We start from the raw sequence: 12,592 nt of genomic DNA on the forward strand, positions 1-12,592 counted from the left end.
TTTGTTCCAGGTAATACCAGAAATAAAACTACTTCTCTCTTTGTCTTTCTCCTCACTAGTTGTTTTCAACTTTCTTGATGTTCTCTAGAGCTGGATTTCTAAATGAAATTTCTAACTTCATGGTCGTCTTGTCTGAATGTTCACAGCTGAACTGTAAACAAATCCAAATTGTTCTAATTGTGACACTGCTGTCAATTACTTGGAACTGAAAAAGGAATAGAAACATATTGTACAGAAGTTTGCTCATCTGCTAATAACTACACCATTTTCCAAATTATTAAGCAAATTGGATTTAAGTGTCATATAGAGGGGCTTGAGCCCCTGCCCCTTTTATCCTTGATGCCCTTTTTGAGTTTTTTTTTTTTTCCAAAATTTATTTTTAAATTTTTTTTTTAATCTGCATGTCAGAAGACCTGCTTGTGCCCCTCAGCAATAAATGAATCAAAATGTCCCCAAAGCATCGGTGGACTGACATAGCAACCACCCGGGGATTCCAGGTAGATTCCAGAGATGCGCATCGCAGTTCATGCAGGGCCGGCCCAAGGTAATATGGGGCCTTAGACAGAACCCCACCCTCCCCCCCGAAACCCTTCCTACTAAGAACCTACTGCTGTGCATAATAATTTGGAACAGTGCATTTTGAGTTTTTTATTTTTGAAAAAAATACTGTTCTCATGGGGAGCTTTGTTCAGTAAAATTTGATTAATACTGTAATAGTTCATGACTTGAAAATTATACTGACCATCATTTGCATTGACCATTTAAGAAAATCTGAGAAAATATCACTTGCATAATAATTTGGAACACAGTGTATGCAGTACTTTGCAAATATTCGTAGTCTCTTTTTCCATTTTGCTTTGTTCCAACCACAGACTTGAATATGTTATTTTGGAATTTTATGTGACAGACAAACAAAAAAGGTTGCATAACTGTGAAATAGAAGGAAAATGATGCATGGTTTAATTTATTTATTTTTTTAAAGATAAGAATCAAAAATGTTGGTCATGCATTTTACTTTACGTTTATTCTTATATCTCTACATAAAATTTTGATAAAGCAGATCCACACCCTCTCACTATCTCTACCATGTTTGACTTTGGTGTGATGGTCTTTTTTTGTACTCGTTTTAGTTCAGAATGGGATGCACACCTTAAAAAACTCTTGGTAGACAAACTGATGTGAGAGACAGAAGGCAAATACATCAGCACAAAACATAGACAGCCCCACTCATAAAAGATAATCAATAAGACAACGTTAATCAAATAAATATTTCGCCTTTGCTTTTACCATTTATTCCACGGTGTAAAGTTCCAACTAAAACGCTGGATTTAACTGCGAAGGAAATAGCAGTAGTAGTGGGTACATTAATAGTAGCAGGGGACGCAGAAGCAGTAGTACAGTAACGGGAGAGGAAGCACTGCTGCCCACACTGAGCGGCATGAATCCCTGCTATGCATCCCAGTAATGGGATGCACACTTTCCAAAATGCTTCTCTTCTTCTCAACAGTTCAGAGAATATTTTCTCAATAGTTTTGGGCCTCATCAAGAAGTTTTTTTTAGAAAATCTAAGAAGAGTCTTTGTGTCATTTATGGTCAGCTGTGGTTTTGACTATGGAACTCTTTGAATGACATTTTGCCCAGTCTCTCTTTCACATTGTTGAATCACTAACCTTAACAATAAGGTTTTGAGAAGGTTCTTCCCTGCTGCATGTTTGTTCTAGTTGTGGATTTTGGCTCTCACTTTAGTTTGAGGCTTCCCAAACTCTTAGGAATTGTGTTGTAACCTCTGCAGACTGACAGAGGTAAATTACTTTTAACCATCAGAGAGGCTCCATTTAAATTATTTATTATATCTGCAGGTCAGGTAATAATCAGGCATGGGATTGGCTTGTGAAATTGAGTTCAGCTTTTTAAAAATGTACTTTGATCATAGCTAATTCATGATTCAACAAAGAGGGTAATTACTTTTTACATGGGGCCAGGTTGGTTTTGGATATCTTTCTTCCCTTAACCATCCTGCAGTCCTAACTTGATGCTCAGAGAGAGCGAGGCAGATGTCAAGGTTGAACAAACGAGAACAACGCGGGTGTCCTGTCAGTTCCCAAAACCATTAAAAAAAACCCCAGATAAACAAACAACAAACAAAACGGAAAAGCATACACGGTGTCCACTTCACCACCTCCGGGGCTGCGGGAGGGTTAATAAATGAAATGAAAGTTCAGTCTGTTGATTTGCAAAACTGTGCTTCTACAAAGAATTCATTCAGAAGCATTTTTGTCCTATGTTCGAAAAATGTGTTAACTTGTCGTGTGAAAAGTGGTCTTTCAAAAAAAATTTTAGCTAATAAAGTTTGTAGCTATGTGCCAAAATACAAAAGAATTTAAAAGAGTACAAAAACATTTTGTAGTATGGGGAATAATATATTACAACTTTGGTAAAGCAAAGCAGATAACTCACTAGTGCAGTTTGGCTGTGCCCCTGACCATGTCCCGTTGGCCTGGCACAGCCTGGTGGTGGCACCAGTGAGCAGGTAACCGTCCATGCAGGAGTAGATGACAGAGTGGGAGAATGTTGTTCCATCAAGGCGAAATACTCTGCCGTTACTTGGAGTGCCGGGATTTCCACACTGAATAGCTATACGAAACAAGACAGAGAATCTCGTGATTATTGGGAAAAATATATGTGCAAAAATGGCTGAAGTAAGGTCGTTGGGTAGGAATTATCCATATTCATCCTACGTTTACAAAAGGGCTGAGTGCCGGACCACGTCCCGTTGGGGAAACACATTCTCTCTGCAGACCCAATGAGCTCGTAGCCCTCTGAGCAGGTGAAGTAAACCTTGGAACGGATCCTGAAATCCGTTTGTTCCCTTGAGCCGTGGGAGGGAATGCCAGGATCGCCACAAGAACCAGCAATGTCACCTGTAGAAAGAAAATTCATCCCATGGTGTTTTGTACTTTTTTGTATGTTACAAATAAGAAGGAGGACAGTAAATAAAAAACCAAAAAAACAAAAATGACACGTCGAATCATTAAGGTCAAAAAGTGTAAAATGCCTGTTTACAAATAGAAGCGGATTGCAGACATTATGTTCATGACAAGCCCATATGCTGCTCTAAAATTCTATGTGTGTATGTTTATGTGTACTGATGGGTAGCTGGGTGGCGGGGTGTGTAAGTGTGTGTATGTGTGTGGGGTCCTCACTCTGCCCTTGTACAACCGCCTGGTCAGCAAAACCCTGTCTGACATACACAGCATGCTCCTGAGAGTGCATACACACACCTTTATACACAAAAAAACACACATTCTCACACCAGTGCAGGAGTCTAGACTAACATATTGCTTCTCAAACATTGCTGGCCCACACTGCCCATTTTGCTAATGGTATGAGATTTGCATTGGGTTACTTGGGCATAAGATTAATGCCATAACCTGATTAATTTCTGCTAGCTCTGAATGACTAATTATGTCTTGAAGTAACCCTTCACATTAATTGCAGAACATAAATTTCAGGCAAGGCAGAATACTTTTCAAAGGAAAATAACTTTTTAGTCATTCTTCTGTTGTGACTGTTCTTAAAGCTCTGCTTTCTATTTTAAAGCAGCTCTCACAGTTGTTCTGCTTACACCATACTGTGTAAGTCTAGAGGATTTTTGTAAAATAGTTTACAAAAGGCACATTCACACACATTGTGAAGTAAAAGCTTTTAAAGTTAAACTGCTCCTGAGATGCTCAAAAGTACAAAACGTGGAAAAGTTTCAAACTGCACCTAATTTCTTAATCCTATGCCAAGTATCCAGATTTTTTTATACTCCTAAAGTGGTTGTGATCAATACTTTTCCAGGCTTGCTAAGGTTTTGTGTCTTTAAATGTTGGGCTAGAGTGCTTAAAGTGCCAGTTTGAAATCAATCATTTGCCGAGTTGTGTGCTAAGAAACAACTCTGGCTCATTTTTACAGTTTACCAATTGTTTTCCAACAGTTGATGCTCATATCTACCCATTATCATTTGTACTTTTATACTCTAAAAAGCTGTATGCAAGTTTTTTATTTTTTTCTATATGCCATTTCCTAACTATTATACGTTCATTGACAACCACCAGACAATTTTCACCTGGTTTGACAACTCGCCTTTTTAATAATATATTCATAGTCTGTCCTGGGAATTATAATTAACCCTAACCTAATGTACTGGATAATGTGCCAGCAGGTAGTCACTCACAGCTTTTGGGTTTGTTCGTTATGTTAATCTGTCAAAATACGTACGACCCAAATATGGGCACAGTGGTTGATTTGGCTGCAATGTCACTGGCAGCAATATCCTTGCCTATAAAGTGCTTTTGATGCAAAGTGAAGATGACAGTGCATGTTTCCATCAAAAAAAGAAGAAGAAAAAATAATTATTGCAAGCTCCAACTCCCGTTAAGGAACTTGTTTTGCTTTTCTAATATAGTGGTATTGACCAAGCAATACCAGCTGTCCTGTTCTAAAAACAAAAAAAAAACTAATTTAATTGTAAGATCACCTAAATGATGCTGGCAAACCATTTGTTGGCAGGGCAAAAATAATTGTGCATATTATATATTTTTTCATGTCAGTTGTTATTACATTTGCATTGTAATACATTTTATGTGATCACTCTTGAGAGCAGCCCATACGTATTGCAAAGTTCATAAATAGGTATCATAGTTTGCCTCAAAATGTTTGGGCACCAGGCTGAAGGATTTCACCACTCTTTAGTTTACTCTTCTCTTTTTTTCAACTTTTCTTTTAAATGGCAGAGCTAAGCTTGGAGTTAGTGCACATTAAAGAAGGACCTCAACTTTTTCAGGGAAATGCTTTTTTATTTTTATTTCCACTGTCCTTTAAAGGTTAAGCTACACTCAGTAGCTGATGAGTTTAATTTGGCGTATAGACTAGAGGTGAGAAAACGGATAACCTGGCTCTGTTTAAAGGTGATGAAATCCTCCTTTCAGCAGCTTTAAAGTTCACCAATGAATGCATTATATTTAGTTTCATGTAATCTGACCTGAATAATCCAGGTTTCATCATTATTTTTATACTACCTGAAGAAAGAAAATTAAATTTGGATGTCTTCAAATAAATCAGTACCACCTACGATGCAGCAAAAAAACCCAGCACGCATTATGTAGCAAATGTGTTGAAAGTGACTTTTAGGAGAATGGATGCAAGTAACATAAATTATCTCATCCATCTAAGTTAGAAAACACATAAGAGCAAATCTCAATTAGATAAATTCCCTCAAAGTATAGCGTCCACATTTGTTACAGGTCACGACTAATTTCCATATCTGTCTACATAGCTTAAGCTCTTCCTGGAGCTTAATGCGAGTTAACTTCATGCTGTAAACTTCCCTATTCCTGTCCCTTATGAAAATTCAGCCATCACTGTTTCTCCATGCAATTATCTGTTAAACAACGAAGTCAGATGTAAAAAGTCAAAAGTCAAAATTAGCAATTTAAAAAATGGATAACTATATATACTGCTCAAAAAAATAAAGGGAACACTTAAACAACACAATATAACTCCAAGTAAATCAAACTTCTGTGAAATCAAACTGTCCACTTAGGAAGCAACACTGATTGATAATCAATGTGATTTTGTTGTCAGCACATTCAACTTTGTACAGAACAAAGTATTCAATGAGAATATTTCTTTCATTCAGATCTAGGATGTGTTATTTGAGTGTTCCCTTTATTTTTTTGAGCAGTGTATATATTTTTTACCAATACGGCACAAAATAAAATATCTAAAACTATGATAATTTATACAAGCACTGAATCTTTCTGTCACTATATTTATTACCTTACACACAGACAGGTCTAGGATTGTAGGACATTTCTTTTTTGTGTTGATTCAAATCCGAGAAAGCTTATTGTTCTTGCAATCTCTGATTTTCAACAAAGAAGTCTCTACGCCCAAACTACCAAATCAAATCTCAGTGTGTGATTTCTTTCATTTTGTAACACTAACCAAATAATTACCAACTCAGTTTGATTTTCACATCTGGACCTAGTGTTTTTGGACAGCATGAAAAGATTTATAAAGAAAAGAATACATAAAATTGCTTGTGAGTTCTGATGGAGAGTAATAACAAAGCTTGTATTGCTACCCCGGATTGAACTCTTATCTCTACAGGGTTCTGGTACAGACCAGCCAGGTAGAAAGCATGAATCATTTTTTTTCTAATCTATTAGCCTTCCTCACCCCAACGTTACCTCTGGGAAATTGCTGTAAATAACAATGTATTCTTAGTCAAGTCGTCTGGAATGTTTCTCACCATGCTTGTTATGTAAGTGGCAGCTGGGAACTTTTCGGTCTGTAAGAGCCGTAATCATGCCTTCAGCAAGCTGATGGTGAACCATATAACTTGGAGTGTTTGTTTACATAGTGAAAGGTAAAGAAGATTTCCGTCCGCAAAGACAATCTAGCTTAACAAGAGTCAATTTACAGGAAATCCAGAGGGAAGAAAATTTGCCATTGTGAAGCATATTAGAGGACTATGATGATGCCTAGTTGTACCTGGTTGTATCCCTCAGTTCACAGTTAAATAAACACCCTTAGATTTTCTAAAATGACACAACAGGTCAGTAAGTGTTGATTTTAAACTAGCAGAGAAGATTATTTTTAAAGTCCAGAACTGAGCGCTTGTAAGGCAAGGTTACATTCCAGCGATATTTTACCAGACGGGCACTGCTACATTCACTTTTCATGCAGCTACCTTTCCTCTGCATGTTCATCCAGGCCCTTATTATACAACCGAGTGCGGAGGCTTTAAGAAAGTGTACCTGCAAGATGTGAAGCATGCCACTTTACACTCTGGTGAGTCTACAGGATTTAGACACCTTTTATCCATCTATCAGAATCCATGGTATGGGTTGGACGTCGCGGCTTGTATATTCTGAAGTTTAAAATGCTCACCTGAGCAGAAGGGCATGGGGGAGCTCCACATCCCATTGAGCTGACACATCCGAGAAGATTCTCCTTTTAGCTGCCTCCCACCTAGACAGGAATATCGGACTGTCGAACCAAATGTGAACTTCTCTCCAGTCAGCATGCCGTTGGGTGGAGAGCCTGGATGGCCACAGTCTACAACTACACATCGAGACAGATCAAGACTGAAAGATCAGTTCCTTTTTGCCTCACGCAGCATGACAAAAGCCCTTTTGTCTACAAACCTATGCATTCGGGAAGAGGCTTGTCCCACTGTCCGGTGGGTTGACAGGTCAGCACCGGTGATCCGAACAGGTAATAACCAGGGTTGCAGTCATAGAACACCACCGTGCCGAAAGTGAAGTTGCCATGTTCTATTTTACTCTGCCGAATGGAGTTGGCTGGGATGCCGGGATCGGAGCAGTTGACCACTATACACAGAGAGACACAGAGACGGACATGCAAAAAACACAAAAGACAGACAGGAGGAAAACTTGTGTTATTTGGCATGAACCAGGGAGAGTCATTTCTTTTGGCTCCAATGGATTCTTCACTGTTTTTCGCTTAGGAAATACAATTTCAGAGCAATAATGCAGGTCATGATAAATACGGCAAAAAATGAAAAGAGCTTGTGTTTTGAAGAAGTGACAATGTTTTAATAAAGTTATGCAGCTTAGTATTCTTATCCAACAATTTCAATGGCATTTTTCATGAATGCTAGCAGCAAAAAACAAAAACATAAAGGCTTAAACCTTGGCAACCATTAAAAATGTTATACTGATTCATCGTGGAATGACTAGCTAACATATAATGTAAGTGATACTGAAAAACTTGGAAACACATTTTTCAATTCTTTTTGATTTTGTTTCCAATTCACACAAGATAAAAAAAATGTTAATACAGGCTCAAATATATGAATGCACAACCATTAGTCTTATGTTTCTCTTCTCGAATTGCAACCTGACAAAAAATCTCTTATTATAGCCAAGATCCTGGCTGGAAATATGACCACTCAATTTGGCAGATTACATGACATTCACTTAAACTGATGTGTTTGCTGCTCACACACAGGTTTTGGTGTAGTTCACACATTTTCAGCAGATCTGAAAACAGTTTAACATGTGTTCACTGTTGGAACATGCAACCTGTCCAACCTTTCAAGCGTGTCATTAAAACTGTCACCAGTTTAGCTGCTTATTCAAGTATTGGTGGGGGTGTATGTATATATTTGAACCTGTATCGTTCCAGAAATGTAGTTTAGAGCCTGTGTCAATTCAGGAAAATCCAAACAAATCCCCTCCCCCCTGCCTCCAGTTTTTAAAAAAAAATATTTCAGTTGTATGTTGTATAGTCATTCCAAGCTACAAAAAAGGAAAGTTGAATTAAATCTTCAGCTTACAGGGTTAAAAGAAAGCAAATTTACTTTTCTTCTCAGACAGAAGTTCATAGTGGTAAATGTGTTTATTATGAACAAAGCTGATGGAAGAAAAAAGATTAAATGAAAAAAAAGGAGTGATGGTCTAAGGTAAGGACTGGGGCTGAGAGATGAATTGGGTCCATAGCAGCAGGAGCATGCAGTGACGGTAAGAAAGAATGAGCTAAAAAAGAAAGTTAGGGGTCAATACACTTAACTTTTCTCCCCACCTTTACACGTTGGGGGCGGGTGGCTCCACTGCCTGTTGGCCTGGCACTGAGCATGTGCGGGCCCCTCCATTTCGTATCCCCGGTTGCAAACGAAGCTGACCACATCGTTGAGGTTAAAGCCATTTCCCACCGTGCGGCCATAGATCGGACTTCCTGGGTGGCCACAGCTGATCGCTAGGGGAAAATGTTCACATGCATGAAACTGAATACAAGCTAATGACCAAAAATATCTTGGAAGCTTTCGTTTTATAATATCCACCGTTTTGACCTATGATTATTTGCTGCCATACCTGTTCTGCTCTTTTGAGCAACATAAGTCCACAATTTATCACTTCAAATTAAATTAGAAACAATTTTCCAACTTTGTATCTAGTGAAACTTTTAGAATAAGGACAAAACTAACTGTGTGGCTTATATTGCAAAAGATGAAACATGCACCACTGAAATATTCATCCTCAGCAAATGGAATGTGACCATAGGAAAAAGAAAATATGGGATCACTGTTCTTTGAGGATGTTCATTGAGGTGTTTTATTTAGTAGAACAGTGGGAAAAAATGACAGTCATTTCCCCAAACTATTCCCAATGACAGCTGGAGATTGTGATTGGAGCTTTGTAAAACAGGCCTCATGCACAAAAACATTGACAGTAATTCACATTTAAATCAAGCAGATAAAAAAACATTGTTTCTGGTACAGAGAAAAAAAAACATTTTATATTCACATATTTTGATTTTATGACCAGGATAAGTAACATTTTCCAATGACTATGTACTAAATAAGGAAGATAGACTTCAATGAGTTCATGCATCAGGGTGGCAATCCAAAATGTTGTAGTGAGATGAAAAATTGAAGGTGAAAAATTGACAAAAAAAAGACCAGCAAAAAAGATTAAAAATAAATACAAAGAGGAAGAAAAGAAAGTAAAAACCCACACAAAAAATGCTAAATAAAAATGTAGAAACAAAGCTAGCAGTTTTTGACTGAATTGTAATAATATGGTTTATAAATCTTGGAATACATAGGAACAGTCAAGTGTTACCCCATGAATTGAAGAGAATCCATCACAGGTTGTAAAAGTCTGGATATAAAATATGAAATTAAGGCAGCGAAATAATTCAAGTGGATTTTGGATTGTTTTAGAGTTTATTGCTATCGTAACAAAAGTATATGCAACATACTTATCCCAAAAAACTGCTTGAACAGCAATAAATATACGCTACAAATATCAAAAATATAAGTCTTAGGATTTGTTTTTAAATGCTAAAACAGCAGAGATTGCCTGTAAACGACTTTTCAATAAATGTATAATTGCAATGCTTTGCAAAAGTAATGAGTACTCCTTACACTTTTTAGATTTAAACTAAAACCACAAATATTAATGCATTTCATCATGGTTTTGTGAAGCAGACTAACACAAAATGATGGATAATTGTGAAATAGAGGGGCAATTGATGGGGTGTTAAACCTTCAATTCTTTTCATAAAAAATCTAAAACGTGGTAAGCATATTTATTGATCTTGTAGACTCAGAACATTTTAGAATCACCTTTCACTGCAATTACAACTGGAAGTCTTTTCAGAGTATGTGTCTCCCTACTATACAGTTGTCTCGATACTGAAATTGTTGCCCATTCTTCTTCGTAAAATGGCTAAAGCTTAATCATGGAGAGTGTCTGTGAAAATCCATTTTCTCAGATAGATTTAGGTGCTTCTAACACATTTATCTAATTGATTTCATTATACTCCCACTGTATTCTAAGGGTGTGGCCTGCAGCAAGATAAACCTCTGTCCAAGCCTCAAAGCTTTTACAGCAACTAGCAGATTTTCTTCCAGAATTGGATTTTATTTAGGGGGAAAACTGAAAAAGGGTTTTCAGACTTTTACATGGAAAAAATATTGAAGACCATTTTAAATTTTTTTATTTAGCTTCATAATCATACTCTATTTTCTGTATTTCTACAACAAAAATTCATAGTAAAATAAAGTGTAATCTGTAAAATGCCAAATTCTAAAAAAAGGGGTGTAAATCCTTTTGCAAAACAGTGTAACGTGACTGAAAAACCTACATGTGGTTTCCAAGGCTAGAGGTTTATCTCGTTACCATACACAGGCTAGATGCAAGCAGTTGCCAAGTCTCCATATTATTATTTGATTTTAAAGCCTTTTGTTCACATCCTTACAAGAAATAATAATAGTTCCAATTTTCAGTCACCGTTTTTTGGTCATATTCTGCATTGACTCTCTGTCCTCTGTTTGTCATTGTTCCGTGTAATTGTTCATCTTGATTACTTTGTTCATTGAAACTATTCGGTGTTTGTGTGGCGATTGTGTAAACAGACATCCAATAGTAATTGGCAGATTCTCTCTTTCATCCCCTTCTCCAACTTCCCGGTTTGAAATATATCTGGGAGAAGAGGAGCCCACCCAAACTAGAAAGAGACGACTGCTGGGTGGCAAAACAGAGAAGAGAAAAACAAGGAAAGAGGAAGAGTGGACACATAAGGAGATGAAGAAAAAGGAGGGAAAGGAAATCTTAAAGTGAAGGGAAATGAAGACAAGAGGCCACAAGAGAGAGGCGGAAGCAAAGAAACTCGATCAGCGAGAATCAGAAGTTACTTTGCATGCTGCAGATACGCAGCCATCTGACACTGCCAGCAGGCCCTGTGGCTGCACACACGCACACATTCAGACACATTTCATAGTCTCATCATCATTCTCTGTTTGTATCTCTAAACAAGAGCCTCTCATCTCCATAATTACAGTATAATTTGGCTGTAAAATAATTTCCCTCAATAACTCCTGCATGAATAACCTCAATAAAAACAGTTACAGCTTAGAGAAACTCCCCAACATGCCAAGGGATGCACAAGCCATCCTGGCCATGCAAACACAGACGTGTGTCCTTCAAAATGCAAATGCATGCTCGTGAAACTATACTGGATAGTCTTTATATTAAACATTTTATTCTGTTTCTTGGTAATATTTAAAACAAAGCAGCCCCCGCTATTCCTTTTTGGATTCCAACTCTGTCTTCCCAATTTAGTCAACAATTGGCCCTGTCGCTTTAGGGAAGCTAGGCCCTATAATTGGCCTCATCATCACCACCTCCACTGTGCTCTCTGCGTGGCTTAAAAAAAATCATGACACTCACAGCAAGTGACCAATTTTAGAGAATTTTCCACAGCAGCCCGGACACGTCAGAGGCTTCTGTTGTGTCCTCAAGCCCCAATAATAATCTCATCCCAGACCAATAAGACAGATTTGTCCCTCTGGCTCTTTAAGGATTCTAGTGTGGGGCTGTAAATCCAGAGTAGCACTGGCTGCCAATCCACCACTGTTTTTTCCCCTCAAAAGCTGACCATGCAACAGTTGTGCTAGTTGTCAATGTATTCATCATTAATAGATTTATTTCCCAACTTCATTATAAAAAGCCCTCTCTATTAAAACAGTATAATAGTAAGTGTAATGTTGGTGCACTTGCAGTTTACAGGCGATTTGGACGGAAAATATGGCATATATGGTCAGTCTGACACAACTGCTGATGCCTGATTAATTACTTTAATCAATAAGGGCTCATCAAACATTCTCTCTCCACAATTTCTCTTAATAATTAGCTTGTCTCCAAAAAACCACATGTGGACCACTATCTTGAGGTGATTTCTTAGGGTAAAATTAGATGTTGTGAGAAAACTAACTGCAAATGAACTTAGTGCTTTACTGGTCTTGTCCCTCATCTCTGTAATATTCTTTTTCATATTTTCAAATTTTGGATACTGTAATGGATAAAACGTATTCGAACTAAAACCCTGAAGACAACTGAAAAGCAAAAAGTGAGAAAATGGTGACATAAACGTTTTAATATGTTACTTTGTGGTACAGTTTACAGTCAGTAATTAAAAAATAATAATACATAGCTCCTCTGCACATGCACACTTTATAGTCAGTTTTCCCTGAATTTTGTTACCCCTGAACCGGAACAAAGATGTTTGTTTTAAT

General features: G+C 37.5%; 1 protein-coding gene across 8 annotated transcripts in view; it reads right to left on the bottom strand.

The window, feature by feature from the left end:
- Positions 1-12,592, bottom strand: part of LOC102226981 (CUB and sushi domain-containing protein 3) — a 392,616-nt gene that overhangs the window by 18,774 nt on the left and 361,250 nt on the right. For 6 of the 8 annotated variants that reach the window (XM_023345230.1, XM_023345235.1, XM_023345233.1 and 3 more), the window contains 5 exons: positions 8,584-8,769; positions 7,197-7,382; positions 6,940-7,113; positions 2,739-2,921; positions 2,458-2,634 (listed from right to left, as the gene is read on the bottom strand). In XM_023345230.1, the coding sequence (XP_023200998.1) occupies positions 2,458-2,634; positions 2,739-2,921; positions 6,940-7,113; positions 7,197-7,382; positions 8,584-8,769 (906 nt within the window). The remainder of the gene's footprint in view (positions 1-2,457; positions 2,635-2,738; positions 2,922-6,939; positions 7,114-7,196; positions 7,383-8,583; positions 8,770-12,592) is intronic. The other 2 variants (XM_014474290.2, XM_023345231.1) reach the window with 1 other exon arrangement.

The sequence above is a fragment of the Xiphophorus maculatus genome, chromosome 13 (assembly GCF_002775205.1).
Source record: "Xiphophorus maculatus strain JP 163 A chromosome 13, X_maculatus-5.0-male, whole genome shotgun sequence".
Classification (NCBI taxonomy): Eukaryota; Metazoa; Chordata; class Actinopteri; order Cyprinodontiformes; family Poeciliidae; genus Xiphophorus; species Xiphophorus maculatus.